Genomic DNA, 22,957 nt, shown 5'->3' with positions numbered 1-22,957 from the left:
CCACGCCCAACCAATGCTGCTTGCAGTTTTAATGCATTTTCTACTTTACGAAGCCTGATTGTAAATGTTTTTTAAATGGGAAAACCAGAGCCCCGGAAACCCAAATGCACAGGCTGCAGGTAGGTTCACTAATCCGTCTCCGTTTAACGTAAACAGAAGCACTTGCTGACAGCTCGACCAACCGAACGGAAAAACGCAGCAAAGCGAGATTTCTTCGGTGGCGTCGTCAGGTGCTCTTCCACAGAGTCAACCAGCAGTTCATCAAATGCAGGGTTGTCCATCAGGAGCATAACCAGCAGCCGCCTCGAAGACTCAAAAATCTTAAATAACTTTTTTAAAATGGCCTCAGTGAGGTCTTCAAACTTCTTGTTGTAGGCGTCTGCGTCCTCTATTCTAGTCCACAGTTTGTCAAACAGACGTCTGCCGACTGAGTCCAACCGCTCTGGATTATTGTACTCAAACTCGCAGTCTTCACAGATGTTCGCCAGCAGCTCCACAACAAACAAGCTCACGGATTTTTTGAGCTCTAGTTTTTTCTCTTCTTCATCAGTTATAATTAAGAAGGATCCTTTGTCGTTAGATTTGCCAATGACACCAGTTGAAATGTGGGAGGGCTTGTTCTCTGCAGGCTTCTCCTCCACACATGGTTCAGAGACGGGGATCTCTGTGACTGGTGGGAGGCGTGACAGCGTCCACACTTGTTTTTGACCAACATTTCGAACTGTGATATTCAGAGTTTCGTGACGGCCTGAATATCGTACCAAGGGGCTGATCTGCCCATTCTTGGATGAACGCTTTCTCCTCCCAGCAATTTCTTTCAGCATTGTGCAGACTTGAGTCACACAGAAGTCAATGTGAGGATCTCTAGCTGGTTTTCGGTCAGGAGCAAACTCTGCTACCACCATCTTAGTGATGAAACTTGACAGGGTGACAGAGGTCTGGCCAAAGATATCTGATGAGTCCAGGACACGGCAAAAAGTGTCAGGAACGGTGTTTTTCACGATGGCTGACACCTTCTCTTCCGTGACAGTGCTGACAAAATGGATCATGCTATCAGCATCCATTGAGTTTCTGATCACTGTCACAATCGTTGAGATGACTTCCATTACTAGCTTCTTGAGGTGATTTCGAAGAGCTGCATAAGGTTCACCAGAGTTTATCTGCCTCCACCCTTCCCTAGTTATATTAACCAGGTAAGGTTTTGTTTTGCCAAAGAGCTCAGTTTTCAGGAGCTCCTGGATGTTCTCCATCTTCGATATTCCTGTCTGACACTGATTGAAGTTCTCTGGGACCAAAACTGCTACCCTGGCTGCTCAGCACGTTCAGAGACGCTCGCTTCACTGAAGAGAAGTTCGCAAATGGCATGTGAGACGACCGAACCCCAGACACCAGACTTTGAGCGATGATGTCATTGGACATGTCCTGACCTAGCAACCGTTGCTAAGCAAGGGCAGATGTTCATTTTGAATGGCTTTCCAAATCAGATCAAAACAAATGAAATATATATTTATTTATATAGATTTTTATACAATCTATACAAGAAAGTGAAAATAAATTCATCCCTCCACTGACTTTGGTGAAAATCTGATGATATTGTGTAATCCTTGAATAAACAGACCCTGGTAAAAACATAACCTTCTTAATGGAAGCAATCCCTTTTTGTTCTTCAAATATGAAGAAAAACTCACAATGCAATTCAATTCTAATACTTGGGGTGATGATTTCATTCAGAATCGATTATCAATTCATAATCAATACTCTTTTAGTAACAATCGGTGGCAATTCCTGGATTAACTACATTCTTCTAAAAGCTTTAAAAGATATCTGGAAAAAGTAAAAAAAAAAAAAAACCTAGAAATTTCAGCTTTACAAGGTTAATCAAGTGATTCTTGAAGGAACACACTGGAAGACTTTTGACAAATAGTTGAACATTTTCAAATATCTGTGGCTACAAAGTTTAACATTTGCAACTCAACCAGTGACTTCGATAAATAAAAAATATGAACTGTCATTTATCAATGCCTAGAAATAAACGTTAACTTATCAGCTTCCATTAACAAAAGTACACATAGATATCCACTTATCAGTAGATTCAAAAATAAATATTTGAGAACATCTCAGATTTTAGTATGGAGGAAAAACTCACTTGCTGACATTGGTTTTTCAGTGGGTGGGGCTGAGGGACAGTCTGGAGGACACGAATCTGTGAAGAAAACAGTGGCTTTCACTGCACGTGGTGGCTCAAAGAATTGTGGGAAAGCACATGAGGTTGAGTTGGAGGCATCAAAGAAAGCCATAAGGAGTGCATCAAATAATTGAGGTACGGTCATGAGGGAGGAGCATGGATGGTGGTTCGGATGAGAGGGGGAGTTTTGTTTGGCTCAGCTGTGCGATGCCTGATTACACAAAGATAACAATCTGAGGTTGGGTCCCTCAGGGACGGAGTCCAGTCAGAGAGCGCAGGACAGAGGAACGGAGGGAAAGAAATGAAGGGAGATGCGCACATTATTAAACATAGAAGAGAGGGCCGAGGAGATTTAAAGTGTTGATAAGCTGAGCTTTAAATGCTTTGGAGGGTTTTTCTCTGTTTTCATTACAATGAAGCAATCAAAGTGGAGAACAGTGTGGAGCACTTGATGGGAGATGGGGTAAAAGAAAAAAAAAAACATCTGTTACCTCTATTGTCAACTAATGAATGTAAATGACCTAAATGATCTTTTATATAATTATCGTCCCTCAAAGTATAATTATAAAAATAAAATGAAAACATCAGTCACAAAATCAATCAGAAGTTTTTGTTAATTGATTTCTGCTGTGTCAGTACCCAACGCCTTCAAAATAAAAAACCAAAAAACTACGTTTTGTCACTTAATGAAGGTGCAGAGGAATGACCTTTATCTTGTTCAAAGCTTGAAAAACTGATTGTGTGTCTGCCTGCGCACCTTTTATTTATTTATTTATTTATTTATTTATTTATTTATTTTTTCAGACTGCCAAAAAGCTATGAGAAAAGGTTTTATCTCAGCGGAGTGTTGCTGATTCATTCTGTCATTCTTTTATATGTGATTTCATTTTGGTTTAATCTTTTTTCCTCGCTGTTTACACACACTCAGGCATGGGTACAGCGGGACAGAGTTGGTATGCCTGTGATATCCTCACGCCGCTCTGTTTCCCATCTCTCCTCCAGGCTATCGATGCTTCAAGGCCGTCTTATTTCTCACGGGCCTAATGTTTGGCTCTGTGGTCATCTTCATGCTGTGCTACAAGGAGAGGGTGATGGACACGCAGCTCAGCGTGGAAGCGTCGGTGGGCATCGGCCTGGGCATCGGGACGCTGTGCGGCCTGGTGACCATGCTGGTTCGCAGCGTCGGACTCTTTATGGTCGGCCTGCTGCTCGGCCTGCTGGTCGGAGTGGCCTCACTGGTGGTAATTAATCACTTTTTTCAAAATTTGCACGTAAACGGCAAATGGAATATCACTTATGTAGAGCTTTAACTGCTTCAGCATTTCTGAAATGCTTCAGATCTATCATGGAAATGGCTGCCATGACACTCGCTCAGCCTCCGTTGGGTGCAGTTTGGAGTTCATTGTTGAGGACAGTATAGTATGAGGCAGAGAGAGCCGGGATCTAACCCTCAACCTTGAGATTGGCAGACGGCTCATGGAGTGGTGGAGCCATTGCTTCATGTGTGCCATCAGTGACTAAACAACATATGATGCTGATGTTGATTTATTGTGTATTTATGCTTAAAAAAAAAGTAATTCAGTTTGATTTATGTAGGGCCAGTTCATAATACCAGTCATCTCAGGGAATATTGTTTATGAAGCTCAAGAAAAATGACTTTAAAAAAAGGCAACAGTCTTCACTTAAACACGCGCACGGTGATTTAGGAGAAAATACTTGACGAAATCCGACTTCGGAGAAGGCCGCCATATGCTTCCTCCAGTTAAGCAGAAAATAATACATTCATACTGACAAAACTGACAATCCAAACATAAATCAGCCCCTCAGGTTTGATGTTCAGAGCACGAACGGGGCATGCTTAAACAAGAATAATGCGAGGAAGTCTAAATTGCTTAGGGTGACATTGTACAAAACATCACTGAATATAGAAGCTCCCAAAGTAGATTCACACTTTTTTCCTCTCGTTTTCTCAGGTCATGGAGGAGTTCTACCACCCGAGAACAGTGTGGGTTCCTCTGGGGATCCTCCTGGGTTCCGGGACGCTGTTCGCCGTTCTCACACTTCAGTGGCAACGCTGTTTTGTCACCCTCTCTACCGCCACGTTCGGCTCCGCCATCATCACGGTCACTGTGGATTATTTCATAGAGCTCTTCGCACTGGTACACTACATCTATGAGAGACTCAGGGTAAGAACGTCTGTGTGCGTGTGTGTGTTATTGAGGCATAAGTCACCCGGTGTGTATCTGTGTGGCCCTGCAAGTATCGACTGATAAAAATCGCCAAAGCGGGAAAGTGACACGGCGGTACCAGTGGCAGGTTTTAATTAGTGCCTGTGTTAATGCAGTAAAGAAGTGGCAGCTGCTGACTGAAAAGGTACTGTAATTCAGCAATAATTTAATTTTAAGTAAATTAACTCATTTCAAATCCAGCACAGCGGGTACAATGTTCTGTTTTACTCGTGTTTCAGAGGAATTTTCATTTAATTCTGTATTTGCTCTAATGTATTAATTCTAAATGTAGAGGTAGTCAGTGAAGTGGGGAGAGTGCACTGTCTGATTTAGTAGAAACGGTAAAGCATATTTAAATACAGCTTATTTTATGTTTAAAGAAATCTGTTTTGAGAAGTAGACTCCTGTACATAATACTGTTTATAAAAATAATGATGAAGAAAGTGTGGAGAAACAGAGGAGGGATGTCGAATACATGCCATATGTAAGGGAAACTGGGGCACACCTTTACAATACAGCAAATCAAGATGACGAATTTATAGCCTGTGGAAAAACCGTGACCCAGAAGGACATCAGGCAGCCTGCTTTTGTCAAGAGGCAGATATGACCCGAACCACATGACGCTCGAACTGCTATCAAGACCTGCAAATAGGACAGACAGCAAGAAAAACCCCTCACATGTCTAAGACAGAGAAAGAAAAACAGAAAACACACATAGCTAACATGGGAACACGTAGTCAGGACAGTGACAAGAGGAACAGCTAAACCTCGTGAGAATGAAGACCAGATCAACAGATGCCGGGAGCGGAGAGGCAGGTCGCACGGTGGTGTGAGTAAAATGAGATGACAGGAAGGAGGAAATAAGGTGAGGAGTGAGACAGAAGCAGCCGAACCTCAAACTCTGTGCAGGGAGCTTACTTTTACATGTCATAATAGAGGCAGACGTTTTTGTAAAACCTCAAAAAAAAAGAGAAAAAAAAATCAACAAAACCACGAGTTCTTTCCTCTGAATTTCCTCCTTATTAGAGTGAAAACTCCAGCGTGCATGGTGAGCTGTCGTTGTTGCACAACTAAAAACTATGAGTGTGAATGGAGTAAAAAGAAGCTCTATAAAAATAGTACCTGTCTTTTTTTTGTTTCCTTATTGATGGTGGATTACTTTTATTTTATTTTTCCTTTTATAATAGATGCCTCCAAAATGGCCCTGAGGTGATAAACTGCTGTGTGCAGCTGGGACTGCAAATAGCTTAATTGATGACTTACATTCTCAGCTACTTTTTTTTTTTTCTGGAAGCGCCCGCAACAATACGTTTTCTCTATTATTTTTTTAAGTTGTCACTTCCTGTCCGAATGTAATTTAGTTGAGTTTTTGGCCACAAAGTTACTCCACCTCTCAACCGGTGTAAGATTATTAACACGTATCCAGAGATAGAAAAGCAAGTAAAATGTGAGTACCTCCACACTGATTGAATTCTGGTCAATTCCATATTAATAATAACCATAACATTTGCAGGTGGCGCCCAAGAAGCCGGTCTGCTGGTTCACGTGGGTCATCCTGGGGGTGTGGCCTGTCCTGGCGCTCCTGGGAGTGCTGATCCAGTGGAAAGTCACTGCAGAGGGATTTTCTCACACTGAGGGTGAGTGACACAAGCGACACGCAGGTGTTTCCGGTGCACACACACTAATGAACACACCACTCCCAACGCAAGGTAAATCCCAGCATCTTTCACAATGCAGTGTTGTGACCAGTGAAGCTTTTTATTAAATGTTCTCACAAAAGGAAAAGAATGACTTTTCTTTTCTTTTTGATGGCTGCCTTCACACATTATGCTGCAGCATTCAAACTACAAAAAACATGTGGTTAATGAATTAAATGGGCGAAGGAGTCCCAAGGGGAGAAATGCAAATTTTCCCTCCAAATAAGTCTCACGCCTATTTTTTTCATGCCTGTAGACTCCTCAGGAAGTGTGTGCATGTGCACGTGCACGTGCATGGACAATGGCAACCCAGAGAGAGAGAGAGAGAGAGAATGTCCCCACAACATATTAAAAACAGCAACCAACTTTGATCTTGTCCCAGATGGCCGGCTTTAATTAAAAACCTCATAAAACCTAATTAAATCATGAAAATATGCTGATGCTTGTCTTGTAAATAAAGGACTTACCTGGGTCAGTCTATTAGTTTACTTTGAGAATAGGGGGGAATAAGAGAAAAAGGCTCAAAATTAGCTTCTGAGCCATTCTGGGACTTATGGATGTGTGATGGATGAGCTCTGAGACAGCCCGTTCAAGGAAAGCGCCGCTCACCTCTCTGTGTTTGCAACGCCAGAAATAATCTACAAGGTCTGTTTTGTAGATCTTTGCTCTAAAACTTGTTACAGTATTGATGCCCTCAAGGCCACGACAGTCTGCTTTAACGAATCCAAGTTTATTAAATAAGCACTGTCAGTGCTGTAGAAATCACGAAGGCCTCAAACTGTCCGTGTGTGTGTGTGTTTATGTGTGCAGTGGTGGGTGTTTGTGTGAAAATGTGACTGCTATTGGTAGAAATGGCCATAATCTGGTGTGAAAGCAACCGCAACACAGATGGCAAGATGGCACACACACATCCTCAAAGACAATATGCAAATGTAACATAAAAGAAAATACAAACAAATCACTCGGCACCGACAGATCAGGGCAAAAAGTGAAATATGCTGGGGTGTATAGTCTCTCACTCGGTGGATCATACTGTTACTCCAGGAATATTGGAACTCCCAGGTCTGCCGTGCTGGGAAACTCGAGCGTTTTGTCTTTGGTGGTGTGTCGCACACAGCCAAACATTGCCTCAGAAAAAGTCACACATGGGTTCTAATAATGGGATTAAACTGTAGGCTGCAACAGCTTGAGAGAGAGAGAGAGAGAGAGTAGGAGAGAGAACGTTTTTTAGTTAGGTTTTAAAAAAAATATCAAAGTGCATAAAGCAACCAGGAGGAGGAGTACGAGGAATATTAGTACTATATCCAACATATACTTTATCCAAATTTGGATCATGTGTGGCTGGAAATGACCCAGATGACAGCCAGTGAAGGCGTTATGGAGCTCATTAGGCTATATAGGTTATATATATTTTACATATTGTGACGTTCCATATGGTTCAACACAGACATCTGAAATATAAGTGTGTGTGTATGTGTTCAACACCTGTGGCTTTTTACGCAGATGTTCCTTTCTTGTAGTCGTTCCCTGATAATGAATAAATCATCAATATCCTAAAAGAGAACCTGACTGTGGAAATAGCAGAGATCTCAGTGCTGAAGGAAAAGATGAGGGGTAATAATGATAGCAATTAGTTTAGAATAATATTGATTTTAGAGATAATGAAAAAAGCCAATATCATTTGCATTCTCTCTGGATACACTGCTTGTCTGTGATTATCCAACGGGATGATGGAGGCTCCCCACAGTGGCATTTGCGCTGCTCATTTTTCAAATGTGCGCGTGCCATTTTTGTAATATATTATTCTCTAGTGGGAGGAACTTATGAAACAAGCTACCACTGCTATATAATATGTGGTTGTCACCCGAGCTCGCTGGATATAGCAATTACATGATACCCTCATTGATATTTTAATACTTTTACAGCTTCTTTACAGTAGATGTTGAAGACGGAGAATGGACTGTCCCTGCTCCAGATTCAACTGGATTTATGTTTTTAGCATCTGACTGTTAAAAGAGTAGCTCTGTACTGACAGAAGCAACGAGCGGCGATGGCTCTGAGGATTGGAGAGGAAGCAGGTGTGCTGGGGGAAGGGCACCACCGGGTAATAAAGTGGGGCACAATGGGTAAGCGGGGCACCCAAGTGAAGCGGTGAGGGGAAATCATCTGTCAGCTGATTTAATGCATGCGGGGCGGGGGCACGAATGAATTAACTCACACATGTTCGCTTTGACTCGTCATTGTTTTCGTCTGCTCCCGCAGAGAAAATAACATCATGTCCCGACTGTGTATGATCCCGGACGTCTTTGACCTTAACTTTAGCTGACCCTTAACGTGACCCCAACTTCCACCCAAACACCAGCTGGGATGTGGGAAAACAGTTTTTATCAGATAGTCCTCACAAAGATGGCTACATACCAGACACACACACACACACACACACACACACACACACACACACACACACACACACACACACACACACACAAGCATGTGGTCAGAGGGGCCTGAAGTGGGGTGAGCCGAGGAAAGGAATGAGGGGGGTATTATTAATCAGTTTCCCTGGCAGATGGTGCCTCGTCCGCCTGCACAAAGAAACAACAATAGACCACATCTCTCTCTCTCACATACACACATATAATAAACATGAAACAGGTTCCACAGGTTAAATGCTGACTCGAAATGTCAACAAACCCCAATCTTTAAATATAATCATATGTGCCGTCACTGAGCAGCGGGACGTCACAGTTTTGGACACCGTTTGCTTGTGAGGGTGTGAAAATAACACGAACACACTCACCCACTCACAATATGTCATGAGGCGGAGCGGCTCGTTGAAAGTGCAGCAAAGAAAATGATCTGTCGGCCAGTAGACAATAAATAAAATGGAATTCAGTGATTTTTTTTTGTTTTGTTTTGTTTTAATTCAAAAGCCTACATGTGCATCAATTCCCTGACAAAAGTTCAGACTGATTAAATATATTCAATCTCGCTCCTTTCTTCAAACTGATTTGCCAACTTGCAGTGAATCGAAAGTGTCTTTTTTCTGGTTTTCTTTAACAGGTGAATCAGATTTTGCCAACCTGGGAACTGTGCCCTTATAGACCTTATATGTCGAGAGCTGCTGCTTTACTGCTGCTTCAGCTGAATGAATGTTTTGTTTGTTTGTTTTCCATCCGAGTGATTTAAAAGTATCCTTTCCATTTGCTTTTGTTTCCCATAAAAGATTTATTGTTCCCTCTTAATCATGCTCCGACTCCCTCTTGATGATCTATAGCTCCCTTTTCCTCTCGTCTCTCTCCCGCTCCTCCCTCTCCAGTGGTTCTGAGTCGGCAGCAGCGCAGAGTCCAGCTCATGCGGATCCGGCAGCGGGAAGAGAGGCTGAAGAAGGAGAAGGAGAACAAGAAGAAGAAGAAGCGGCAGACCCAGAAGACCAGCCACAAGCAGAAGGCCCACACCCACCATCACCACCACCAGCAGTACCACCACCCGTCAGTGTCCCACCCCCACCACCAGACCCAGAACTCCCAGCCCCCGAAGGTCCCCCCTCCTCCTCAGACCGAGCCCGGATATCACCGCAAGGCCAATCCGAAGAGACGCTTTGATGGAGACGTGCTGTCGCCGGTACGATACTGAAGCCTCTTTCCTCTCCGGATGAAGTTAAATTAAAATTCTGGCTGTATACAGTACTCATCATAAATATTTGAACACTAGTACATTTTTTTTTTTTTTTTTTTTTTTGCTCTTCAGGCACTGTGTTCCAGCTTGATCGATTTGAAATAAGATGATAGTTCAGCTTCAGTGGGTTTACGTCAGAGTCCGACTGCAGGAAGTTGCTGTTCATTGTCATGTCGTCCCACATAAATCCTCCACTAAAACCCCAAACAATTCTTACTTTTTCGTTATCAAGCCTTTATTTAACCAGGTGATGCCTGTTAAAATCAACGGAGGCCGTTCCACCAGTTAAAAACAAGCAAGAGACATGAAAACCGCATTAAAGGAAATACTGTGCGCCAAGTCAAGTCTTGATTTGAGAGTGCGAAGCAGATCTTGGGTGGAGGAGAAGCGAGCTAAGCTGCAGTGATTTTCTGCTGCAACCACTGTAAAAGGCAGCAGTCTGATGATGATGTTAAACTTATAAAGCACCTTCAATACATAACCAGGAGCTCAAAGTGCTTCAGAGGGAAAAAGAAGACACAGATGAGATGAAATGCTTAATTCATAATGAATTTTAAAAAGATGATGCAAAGAAAACAAACGGGTTGATCCTAAGAGAATGCAATCCAAATGAAACCCTTCACAGCTACTTTTTAAAAACTACTAATAGACAAGAGGTAATATCAAATATGTTGATGTGAAACACTTCCATACAAATACCTGTGACTGCAGAGATTATGCAAGTCTTTTAAAGTTTTGATGAGTTTTTACTGTCCGAACATCAGAGATAGTCCTTGTTTTCAGCACCAAAGAGAACAAATAGAAAGGTATTAGAGTCAAAATGCTTTTGCGGATAGACGCACACCAAAGGATCAGACCATGGACACCTTGAAGAGATGCAGTGAGCTTTAAAAGAAGTACACTGCCGTCAGTAGAAGAACCACAATTTATGACGAACCTGAAACTGCAAAGTAAACCGTCTCCTGAGGAGCTTTGGAAGCTGCCGCCCTGCGTCTGTCAGATTTCTCTCTGCTCCAATATATGAAAAGATTTAAATGAAAAGATTATCATCAGCCCTCTGCGGAGCCTCTGCAGAGCTTGATGATAAGGCGTTTATTTGAATCAGAGCGTCATTTAACATCCAAACAATGGCTAACGAGGACACGAGTTTAAGACTGTTGGTCTTTTGGATTTTTCATTTAGTACTCAGTATATCTGAGTGGCATATTGTTGGCTAACTATTTACAAGTAAATATATTGGAATTTCAATGGAGAGCGCATTTCTTAAACCGCTTTCTTGTCTGATCTGCTTGAGGAGGCCGTCTTTCATTGATTCTGTCGCATATACGCAGTGTATTCTTGTTAATAAGCATGTCTTCCCCCCCACCCTGTGTGCTTTGTTTCAAAACCAGAGCTACATCCGGAGCTTCCGGGACAGACAGACGGACAGGCGGGCGTACTCCCACAGTCGGATGAGCCGCTCTCGAATGGCCGAACTCGACTACGACTGCGGCTCTCAGGTCCCCCTCACAGCTCCGACCGGACCCCCGGTTCGCATCTGAGGCAGCAAACTGGAGAAAAAAGAAACAAAAACAAATCCACACGCAATCACAGTCTACTTCAAAACTCTGAGCGGCGCAGTCAAGGCTGTACAAACCAAACTCACCGTGCCAACCTGACCATGAACGCAACGGGAGCCCGACGCGACCCGCGCTGCTTCCCTCTCATCAGAACTGTTCCAGGTTGTATTTATTTGGTCAGTTTGTCTTTTTTGAAAGTCGAGATATAAGAGCAGAAGGAGCAAGTATCGAATCGTCTTTAGTTATTAGGCCGACCTGAAGGATCCTTGGGAAAAATGGACCTGTCCTATGCTGAATGAACTGAACCCTCTCTTTTTAATTGGATTTTTGATTGCTTCAAGCTACAACAGTTATTTTCCAGTGGGATGTGAAAAAACAACATCTGAGCACCACACCATTTCAGATGAAAGTTCAGCACATGGCATTCATGGAGCTAAAGCGACGCTGATTTTAAGAGGCCTGCTCGAGTATTTCAGGAGGAAACATTTTGCTTTAGGGATGCTGCGGGGAGCCCTTTGAGGAAAAACGAGACAAAAACAGCATACAAAAAGCACAGCGAACACTGGAAACTCAAAGGCAGCTCGTCCTTGCGGCGCTTCACTCTGAAAGGTCACCGTGGGAAGTATTCAGGGAGTCAACATTTTATCTCCACTGACAACCTGTAAATCCAGACGTGGCAGCACAAGGCCTCTCCTGAAACACGCGCAGCGCGGATTGGGTTTTCAGTGTGAATCGGATTACGTGGTTCACACTTAGGACAATTTCTGCGTGTCTTCTCCAACGAATCAGTGTTACATCGCCTGAATTGGTGCCATTTCCTGTGGAGAATGTGCTTACATCTCATCACCTTCCCTGTATCCTTAATTACCAGATGTTCCAGCCACAGACCTGAGAAGAAGACACAACACCCCCTCTCCTTCTGTCCTCGTTCCACTGAATCGAAGATATTTGTGCAAGCTGTGTGATTCTCCCCGTCGACATGTCTCCAAGTGCTCTCGTGTCCCTTTTTCTGCCTCACGCCCTGTTAATGTTTCACCTTTTACAGATTTTGAAAGTTTAAATGTTCTGTTCGGATGGAAATGTTTGTCTGATTCTGCTCATCTGGAAATCGCACTGTTGTCATCTAATCGGAGGAAGATGGGTGACAGTGAAAAAATGTTATAAATAGTGTGTTTATGTGTGTGTGAGTGGACACATGAGCCCTGTGGCAAGTGATGGACTGTACCAAAGATTGACCAAGGAGAGGGGTGGATCAACTGTAATGTATGAAAAAACATGCTGTTCTCCTCCTTTCCCCTCTGTGCCAACATGCTGGCCTGGTTCAAAATACAAATTCTTTTGAGTGTGGAAAATTGGTTGAATGATTTAAAATGGATGATAATCGAAATGAGTATCATCTCCTGTAGAGGATGAGGCTGTAAGAAAAATGAAAGCATTTGCTGTTGGCTCCCTCTGCTGTTTACTACTGGACCTTTTTTCCCCCCTCCCTTGTGTGTACGTTGGGCTTTTTGTTTTGTTTTTGTGTGTGTACAGACATTTACTCTGACTTGAAATTCAGATGTGCTCTTTACGTTGGTACTTGCGCACTAAAATCAAGCAGGAAGAGTGTGCATAGGAAGTATTTTAATTGAAATAGTCTGTTTCTTTGTTGTCTTTTTTGACATGCTGGAGTTCACAATAATCACTTCAAACTGCCAAATTCACAATACCTCCTGAGGTTTTATGCTACATGATGAGAAGCTGAAAATAAAACTGCAGTGATTATTAAAAAAAAAAAAAAAAAGAGAGAAATTCCTGTTGTAGGAATTGGAGGTTTACTTTCACAGACAGTTGAGAAAATACTTAAAAGTGTGTAATATGGTGCTTGGATTTAAGCAGGATTTGCAGTTCTTTGTTACTTGAGAGTCAATAGCTTTTACACCACTCATTACTGCATGAGAATCCTTGTGTAAATGTTTCTGAATCAATGAAATCGATGTCTCATCTGCTGTCACGTGACGTCCTCAGATTCCCACTTTCGTCTCTTCTCCTCTCATTGTCCCCTCTTTTGTACGTGTAGTCAGTCACACGAGCCTCCGTCCCCGCTGCTCCTTCTTCTCGCTCTTATAATGTTTCCCGGTATTGTGGCTGCTTATGGGTTATTTATGTATTCTGCTCATTTGTTTTGGTCTACTTCCTTGATGCACTTCGTTTTTAACCTGGAAGCAAAATGTTGATTCAAACGTTAACGCCTCCTGCTTGTTATTTGGGGACCAACTGAAAAACGTCTTTCTGTTATTTCCTGTGATTGCCTGCCAGTGCTTAACTACAAGAAACACCTTGATTGTAGATATTGACCTGTAAATAATTTTTAAATGTAAAAAAATATTCATGTTTACATCATGTCCACGTCTGTAATTTATGCCGCTGATTATTTTCTAATGGAGTAGACCTGTTCTATTGTGATACTGCTGTATGTCCAGTTGGTTTGACTCGGCTGGATGATGGATGCACTTCTCATCCTGGTGTTTCAACATGTGATGTTGAAAATCATCAGACAAACTGAGCCTTGACTCCTAATTCACCGTTTTCCTACCACCAAGTTTGAATTTGTGCAAGTCACTTGATTATTATTGTTATCATTATTATTATTATTATTGATTATCGAGCATGGATTTATATGGACCTAACATACGATAAACATTGTGATTCTACAATCTAACCGTCTTGCTCTCTTCAATGTCCCTGAATCTTCATTTGTGTGTTCAGAACATAAACACTCAGATAAACACATTACTAACATAAATACCTTTGAATTTTTTTATTTTTTCCATCAGCTACAGTTGACTTTCTACATAATAGGAACTTACTGGATGAAAGGGTGTCAGGACTTTCGGATGCTGATTAATTCACAACTGGAGCGGCAGTGCAGAAATATGAGGCACAGTTCAGTATTTATTCATCAATAATAAATGATTATAGTAATAAACATGTAATGATGTCTGTCCATCGGAGAGCACTAACAAGTTTATCGCTCAATACCAAGTATCATCTTGAGGTTGCTTATGTGATTTGTTTCTTTAGAGATGACTGGAAGTTTAACCCTTTCGTGGATGAAGTCACTGAACTTAATATTGTTCTGTCTGCTGATGAGCAGTTACAGTCCTGTTTACACTGAAAAGAATTTGAAATTCAATACTGTTTTCTCATTTTTTTACCGATAATGAAACAAAAAAACTCAAGAAAAGTGCTTTTTGTAGCAGCAATTTACTCATATTTTAAGACTGTGATGAACGGCTGTGATGTGGGAAACCAGTCAGACTCACATTCACACCTATTCAGTCTGAAGTTAGGCTCAAATGCATGTTTCTGGACTCTGGGAGGAAACTGGAGTAGAGAAAACTCAGATACATACAGAAATCTGTCCCGCCCATCCTGGAAGGGCGGTGAGGCCAGATTGCTAACCCCGAGAACACTGCTGCACCCACAAAACAAATGATATAGAATAACTAGCTTAACATACATTTTTATTCCAAATTCAGGTAAATTATTAGTTTTGACATGACCTAAACCATCGTCTCCCAGTCCTGGTTCTCAGGCCTCCCTGTACAACATGTTCTAGATGTTGCCATCTTCTAACACACCCGATTTCAATGATCTGCTCATTATCAAGCTCTGCGGAAGCCTCATAATCACATGAATTTGAATCAGATGAACACAAATCAAGTATCTGCACGTTTCATTATCCTGTATAAAAACCCTTTCTTTCCATTTCTGTGCCGTGATAGTTCAAAGAGGTTGCATATATATACTGTAACATAATGCACAGAATAAACAGGGCGTATCAAGCCAGCGTCGTCTCTACGTGTTCTGACAGGACGTTTCAGGCCGCATTTATTCTGCAGCATCATAACAAACTGCAGAAACTGCCGAATCAGCAAAATGGTATGATGCACACACTGAAGCCACCTGATGCAAACTGAAGTATGAACATCAAAACCTTCAAGCTTCACTCAGGGGTTTCCACATTTCCACCTCACTGCGAGCTTTTCCCCGCTGATGGAGGAGCGATCACAGTAATATGTTGAGATCATTTATAAGAAGCAGAACATGGGGACATGCTGACCTTTCCCACTGACCTGTAATGACTGTATGGTTGTTATCTTTGACAACCGTTGTGAAGAAACAGCAGCGAGAACAGAAAGTTCTGGCCAATATGGCTCCACTAATTACCGGAACAGCAGCCACATACTGTCTCTTCTCTGCTTGGCTATATTCTCCTGCATAATTATCTATCTCCAAATCCTCCTTCTTCTTTTTTTTTTCTGTGTGACTCTGAGTAACCTTTTCATTATTCTTGTCTTTTCTTTTTCTTGCTCTTTGCCTGTAGCAAGTTTCCACCGTCTCTGTGTAGCTCTTTCTTCTATGCTCATTTATTGCCAGAATGCTTCTTTTCTCTCTCTTCTAATGCCCCTTTCCACCACTGATGGTTTTTTTTTTGTTATTATATATATATAAATTTCTCCACTGACATTTTCAGTCCAGTGACTTCAGAAACAATTGGCACAGATTGCAGTTCTCGTTTCCTGTACTAATCTGCTCTCTTCTGGAAACAAAGCATTACCAGGGACAGCTCATTAAAGAGCCTTTGTTCACTTTTGCCTGAACTAAGATTAGGCTCGTTGCTGATCATTTCAAAAGAACTGCAAGCCCTATTTTCTATGAAAGTGAATTAAATGTTGACACAAGGGTTGCCACGCTTGGCTGGAAAAGCTAGTATCGGTTTTAGAAAGCGAACGCAGCCCACATCAGATGATGAACGCAGTGGATAGAAACACTTCATAGGAGGCCCAGTGAAAATCGCACATCTCATCTGAGAGGTACTACCCAGGATGTGAGCTATGAAACAGACACACGTGAGTGATACCAAATGTTTTTATTTGAGATCTGTGTCACGGTGAAGCAGCATACCATGCGTTTCCATACACATACACCTCGACAGCCGGCACATGCTATAGAGCTGAAACCTCAGACACGACTGAGTTCCTCTTTTATTTTTTAGATGTTTGGTGTTTCCAGCATTTTTTCCAAGTTCAAGACCAACGTCGCACTTTCTGTTCATCAATGACATCCAGTTCAGTCATATACTTGTACTTTGCTCTGACAAATCTTGCTGCATTCTGCTGCTACGGTATTATTTGTGACCATGTTGTGTCTGTTGCTCTGACTTGCACTTTGCAGCTCTGCCTGTGGAGAAGAGGCAGAAGGAGCAATGCAAGAAACAAGCTGTGGACCAGTTTCAATAAATTCCAATGTTTTTAAGAAAAGGAACATAACCCAGATGCCTTTTTTAAAAACCAGGCTAAAGATAATATGCCCCCGCAACGTTTCTGTGTCACGATGCACACAATTAACTGTGTGTTAATGTTCGGAGGATGAGTCAAAATCTGAGATAATGGTCAGGGTTCTGTTTCTAAATATGGATTCAGCTTATTAATCATTTTCATGGTGGAAGGAAAATATTTTTCTCCCTTGTTTTTCAAACTTTGGTTCCTCTTGTTTACATGATGTCCTGCTGGTGCTGTGTGGACTCACTGACGACCTGAGGAGAAACCAGAAGAGGACAGTGACCATTTTTACAGAGGAAATGATATAATACAGATCAAATTCACCGTATGGAACCTCTCTGCTTGGATTATGAGAATAAATATCCATTGTGAACAGCGCAGTACTGATGCAGGTGAATTTGCCATTCAGTGCAGGTGTTGCTTCGAGTGAAGTGCTGTGAAGGTACAGACCGGAGCTCTTGACAGAGAACTTGCATGTTGAAGGAAGCTGGTGTTACAGTTTTAATTAAAAGTGTCTCCACGAGGGTCATTGCAAACTACAGGCTGCAGGGAATTCACAGAAACTAGAGGCTATAAGACCATGCTGCCACACACTTTCAAAAACTTTAGACAGGAGGAGACAAAGGGGATAATACATGAAGCATGAAGGGAGAGCTTCCTTTCAAATCGAGTATTTCTCTTCAACCCAGAGCTGTGTGCAGCTATATTAAAGTAGGTGAGATAATTAAACCAGACTTACACACTGGGCATTAGCCCCCTGCATCACAGAATACTTCATCTGGTAGGGATATAATAAATCATAGTGATTGGAAATGTATTCATAGTGTTACTGGTTCGTTTACAGCATGTGCGATGTGTGAAAATGAAAGATTAGGTGATTTAATGCTTTGTATGTGTGTGTGTGTGGGTGGGGGGGGGGGGGGTGTACGCATAAACTCTAACCTCTCCATCGCGGGTCTCGATGGTCTTGATGAGAACGGTTTTCTTGGAGTGAACCTCTGATGAGCGTGGATGCTGGGATTCAGGACTGGTCTCTGAAAAAAATATTAAACAAATAAAGCTCTCCATAAATTCATACTTTCAGCTTTTTCTACAGTCATGGTGCATTAATCTGTTCTAACAACACTGATAATAATTTAGTATTGCTGGTTTAATGCAAAATTGCTTTGAATAATTCAAGCATACACATTAAAAGGAAGACCACAATCTCATTTTCATTGCACAGCCACAGACTGCAACAGGAGGCTTATTGGCAGGTATTTAATGCGCTAATGAACTTGCCAACCCATTAAATGAAAAGGCATGTAATTATAAATGTGTGGCTTGCTGATGATAGTGTGTGTGACTCAAGGAGCCTTGAAGATCTTCCACATGTCACACATCCCCACACAGTGGCCACAATGTGGCACTGCACAGAGACAATCTCCTCAAAATAGCCTCGGCCATATACAGTCACAAACTATAATTAGTCTTTTCTGTCTCCTCACTGACTCATCTGGAATGTAAAATGTGTTGTCACAAGTATTCAGCGCAAAAGCAGAAACGGACGCTGCTCTGACCTCTGAATCCGATGGAGGAATACGCAGTCTGGACAGGCATGGCTGTAGTGATCCTGCCGCAGGAAGAAAAGAAACGTTTTAGCGATGTAAACAATGAAATGGCATAAAGGGCGAAAGTGGCTTGTTGTCCGTGTGAGCAAGACCTACCTGCTCTCCTCTCCCTCCAGCAGCTTGCGGTAGGTTGCAATTTCAATATCAAGGGCCATCTTGACATTGAGGAGGTCCTGGTATTCCCTCAGGTGGCGGGCCATGTCGTCCTGTACACAGATATGCCACATGTGTCAGATAAACCTCGTACTAATCAGGTGAAAAACATGCTCTGTGTGTGTGGAATTCTCTTCCTTTTCATAATGCAGATTCTATTGTATCATGTGAATGAGCTCATTACCTTCATCTTGGCGATATCTTCTTCCAATCGTGCAATGGTATCCTGGTAACCAGATGCCTCGCGGCCCATGCGATCCTCCATATCTCTCATCTGGCGCAGCAGAGACTCGTTCTACAAGCGAAATTAAGTGAAGAGCACAGAGCGGTTATTCACAAGTGTAAGCCAGAATGAAAGTCGAAACAAAAGAGGGATATTAAAACAATGCGTACGGAAATGCAGTGAAGCAGACAATTAAAACAAGGTGCAGTAAACACTCACGGTGCCCTTGAGTGAGTCGATTTCACAGGTGTAGGACTGGATCTGGTGTCTGTACTCCATGCTCTCCTGCTTGGCCGTACGCAGAGCGTCGTTGTTCTTATTCACCGCCTGGTTCAGGTCAGACACCTGAGGAGAGACGTGGGTTTAAACACTCCATTACTTAGCGGTGACTACGTTTGTGTTTGATTTATGTGCGTCTGCAGCCATCCAACCTTAGACTTGTACCAGTCCTCGGCCTCTGAGATGTTCTTGGCGGCGATGGCCTCGTACTGCATGCGGATGTCTCTCAGAGCGGCGGTCAGGTCAGGTTTGGACATGTCCATCTGGATCTGCACCTGAGTGTCCTGCATCTGGTTCTGCAGCTCACGGATCTCCTGCGAGGCATCCAGGGAAAGAAAAAAAAATCAGTTTTAATGTAAAAAGGCAGACAGAGAAACAAGTGTTGTAGCAATTTAAAGAGTAGAAAAGACAAAAATGCTCTAGGAAATATAAAATTTTAATCTAGAATATCTAAAAAGAACAACAAGCTGTCTTGAACTTCTTGAGGTGCAAGTTTTTCTTTTTTTCAATTTTGGTTGCACTCAGCTGTCTTTCAGTTCAACCTAAAGTTAAAAATAACTTTGCATCTGTTCACGAACACTTGCACCATGAAAGCTTTTTTTTTTCTGTTGCGCAACAGCTGTCATGCTCTCTTCGGGCAATCAACAGTTGGGCATATCTGAGAGGTCAGAGTTCAGAGAAAAGCCAAAAAAATGAGAGGAGAGGGCCTCAGCTGTGCCTGTGTCTCAGCCGTAGTAAACGTGCATCCGTCTTTACTTTTCTTGTTTCATTTTCAACCTATTTCAGTCAAATGTATGCAAACATTTCTTTTGACAAAGACAGACAAAAGAAAGAAAGATGAAATGTGAGAAGGCGCAAATGGGCATAATAACTAAGTTATGACAACAGCAGATGTGTTTAAGTAGGAGTATGTGTGAAATATTTGATCTCTTGAGGATCTGCATGCCTGAGGAGTCTCTGATCTCTGCAGCGTCCTTTATCTTCATGCGGCGTCATTATACGATGCTGTGACACAATCTGAGCGATATGCATACTGCAGAGGTGGATAATAGATCTGCCGGCAGCATTGAAAGCAGCGAGACACACAGAACTGATTGATTGGCAAACCTCCTCATGGATCTTCTTGAGGAAAGCGATCTCCTCCTGCAGACTCTCAATGCGTCTCTCCAGGTCCAGCCTGGCCAGAGTTGCATTGTCTACATCCTAGATATAAAAAAAAAAAGACAGAGGAAATAATGATTTGACAGCCAAACCATATGATGAATAAGTAAACACACAATTAAAAGCACATCATGGAAGAAAGGTAGCAGGTGAACAAGAAACAAGGTGGAGAATCATTAAAACCAAAAGAGAATGTGAATGAAATAAAGATAAAGTGAAAAAAATGACATGATGGATTTATTACAGGAAAACAGAGAACGTACGGCTCTGAAAGCAGACAGGTTGTTCTCAGCTTCCTCCTTCTGGTGAATCTCTTCTTGCAGTCTGGAAGAACGAGAGCAACATACAAAGAGGAAAAAAAAACAGAACAGTTGAAGTAAATGTGAATAAAGATTGTGCTTGAGAATATTTCTCCCTCAGGGATCATTCAGGAACCAAGCAGATAAACTAGTTGTCATCCTCCAGCCTGTTTGGTTTTTCTGACTGCAGATACATTTGAAAATTGAACAGACTATGATATATGATATTAAAACCTTTTAGTATCTATATTTGTTCACAAACACAGAGAACAGTTCTTGGGTTGCTTTATAAGTCCTGAAGTTTCAGTACAGCTGCTGTTACGGTGACAATGAAACAGAGTCCTATCCTTGGCCGCTTCACTTCCCAGAATCATCATTCCAACAATTGAAGAGCATCAAAGCACAGATTAAGGGGATTTATGAATACTGCACAGTGGTGAATTAACAGACATCTGATCTATCAGGACTGTCATTTTTCAGATTTAAATTGTGTCATCATTCATAAAACAGCCAGTGTGTGCCTCCATGCACTGATGTTAAGTGTTTGCAGACAGGGCTTCTCTCTGTGTGTTTTGATCTCAGCAGGTGGCATGGCAAGGTTCGCTCAGTGCTCCAGGCATGGGCTTAAAGCGCCGATCACCACAACGGGAGTCTGTGCGTGCGTCACGTGTTGGAAGTCTGTGTTCTGGTGATAGTGGCTGTTTCACTCCACACTTTAATTTAAGTCATGTTGCAGGCTGTTGCACTGACAGAAGTCACAGAGCTGACCCAGTGGCTACAAATAGACTATTAGGAGACACATTCACATGGCAACCGCTTCATTTCTGTCTCACACACGCACAAAACACATACACTCATGTAACTAGGGGCAAACACAATGTGTGTTTATGCATATACTCACTTTCTTCTATTGCTGTCTATAACTCTGTCTTTTTTAGTTCCATTTACTCATACTTTTCTCTCATTCTCTGCTCTAAACGTCTTCTATTTTTGTGTATTACCCAAAATATGTCTCTAATGTTGAAGTCTATAAGGTCACAGGACCTTTTGAAATGAGAAAAGAAACATAAAGTAAATCTGTTACACATTTAAAAAAACTTTTTACCATTAAAAAGTACTTTTTTCAATTTTAGACTTCAATGCCACTTTTGTTGTTGAACAGTCCAAGAACTCAAAGTTTTGAAATAAAACACTTCCAAATGTCTTTTTTAAGTAAAACTACTTGACAGTTTACATGTAGGCAATCAACATGACCTCTTAAAAGACTGACAAATCAAGAAGACAAATAAAATGTCACGACTGTTGGAGGTATTCGTGTGTTTTATGAAGGAATCCAAAATGCAAGTATTCAAAACCTTTTCCATCGTCTGATCCAGCCTCATCAACTCTTACCTGAGCTTCAGTTTCTGCAGGTCATCAGCCAGGTTGTCTCTCTCCACCTCCACTCTGGCGCGCTGGTTGGAGAGGCCCTCGATCTGCTTCCTCAGCTCCCTCATTTCTTCTTCATACATCTCGGCCACGCGGCCGGGCCCCTCGCGGCCCCGCAGCTTCTCGATCTCCACGGTGAGGGCCGCGTTCTGCTGCTCCAGGAAGCGCACCTTCTCGATGTAGCTGGCGAAGCGGTCGTTGAGGTGCTGGAGCTCGGCCTTCTCGTTGGTCCTTGTGTTGAGGAAGTCTTGGTTCATGGCGTCCGCCAGGTTGAAGTCAAGCTTCTCGCCAGAGTAGGTGCGCATCGCGGCGGAGGAGCCGAAGCCTGCGCCCCCAGCCCCAGAGGAGACCCTGTAGCTGGAGAAAGAGGGGAAGCCGGAGCTCTTGACCTCGTAGACTCTGGTGGATGAATGAGCGGAGGAGCTACGGCCTCCTCCATGGGAGGAGAAGAGGGAAGACATCGGGGAAGAGCCGACTCCAGAGCCGAAGGTGCGGCGGTACGAGGAGGCCGTCTGGGCAGACGAGGAGTAGGACTTGCTCATGATGATGGGGTGGATGGTTGGCTTGTGGGCTTGATGGAGGTGCTGAGACCCAACAGTCCCTCTGGGCAACTGGGAGGCAAACTAAGTGAAGCACTGCCAGGCACTCCGCAACTATTTGTAGAGTTACCACACCCACCGCTGCCCCCGACCCCTCCTGAATGTGCTCGCTTCATTCTCACTCAGCCCATCTGTGCTCCCCCGACTCCACCGCCCCACTGTATCGAGGCCTAATAATGATACGGGCGTTTTACAGATTAGGCTTTCATCTTGTCATCTAAGATGAAAAATTTGGTGTTGTTTGACTGCTTGGTCCGTTTGAATGTAAATCAAAATTGTCACAGTACAGAATGATATGGAAGGATATGATGCAACACGATATGACTTTACAGTCAGGCAAAGTTAAGAAACAACACTGTATTTTTTTCCTGAAAAGTCACTGTTATCTACCATAGACACATGTATAAAGACTTAACTTTATGTTTTCTTATGAATGAATGAATGAATGACATTTCAGATGAAAGCTGTGACCTGACTCGGGCTGATTTTTAGGGCAGGCAGGATTACTCTGCTGGCGTATCTGTAATCAAT

The 22,957-nt window shown here is 42.5% G+C and overlaps 2 protein-coding genes across 2 annotated transcripts in view; one reads left to right on the top strand and one right to left on the bottom strand.

Annotated features, from left to right (window-relative positions):
• tmem198aa (transmembrane protein 198aa) overlaps window positions 1–13,167 on the top strand; it is a 33,990-nt gene extending 20,823 nt beyond the window's left edge. The window contains exons 3-7 of the mRNA XM_030112521.1: window positions 3,188–3,426; window positions 4,159–4,371; window positions 5,927–6,050; window positions 9,430–9,734; window positions 11,180–13,167. Of these exons, the coding sequence (XP_029968381.1) occupies window positions 3,188–3,426; window positions 4,159–4,371; window positions 5,927–6,050; window positions 9,430–9,734; window positions 11,180–11,329 (1,031 nt within the window). The 3' untranslated portion in view covers window positions 11,330–13,167. The remainder of the gene's footprint in view (window positions 1–3,187; window positions 3,427–4,158; window positions 4,372–5,926; window positions 6,051–9,429; window positions 9,735–11,179) is intronic.
• Window positions 13,168–16,867: 3,700 nt separating this feature from the next.
• LOC115403564 (desmin-like) lies at window positions 16,868–22,472 on the bottom strand. Its single transcript, XM_030112513.1, has 10 exons — window positions 21,792–22,472; window positions 20,364–20,424; window positions 20,047–20,142; window positions 19,092–19,253; window positions 18,880–19,005; window positions 18,622–18,732; window positions 18,381–18,490; window positions 18,234–18,286; window positions 17,617–17,708; window positions 16,868–16,928 (listed from the first exon to the last, which is right to left on the bottom strand). The coding sequence occupies exons 1-10, from the start codon at window positions 22,367–22,369 to the stop codon at window positions 16,887–16,889; spliced, it is 1,431 nt and encodes a 476-aa protein (XP_029968373.1). The 5' UTR covers window positions 22,370–22,472; the 3' UTR covers window positions 16,868–16,886.
• Window positions 22,473–22,957: the final 485 nt, after the last annotated feature.

This window comes from Salarias fasciatus, chromosome 16 (genome assembly GCF_902148845.1).
Source record: "Salarias fasciatus chromosome 16, fSalaFa1.1, whole genome shotgun sequence".
Classification (NCBI taxonomy): Eukaryota; Metazoa; Chordata; class Actinopteri; order Blenniiformes; family Blenniidae; genus Salarias; species Salarias fasciatus.
Note: the sequence above shows the minus strand (reverse complement) of the source record. Positions and strands in the feature narration are given on the sequence as shown.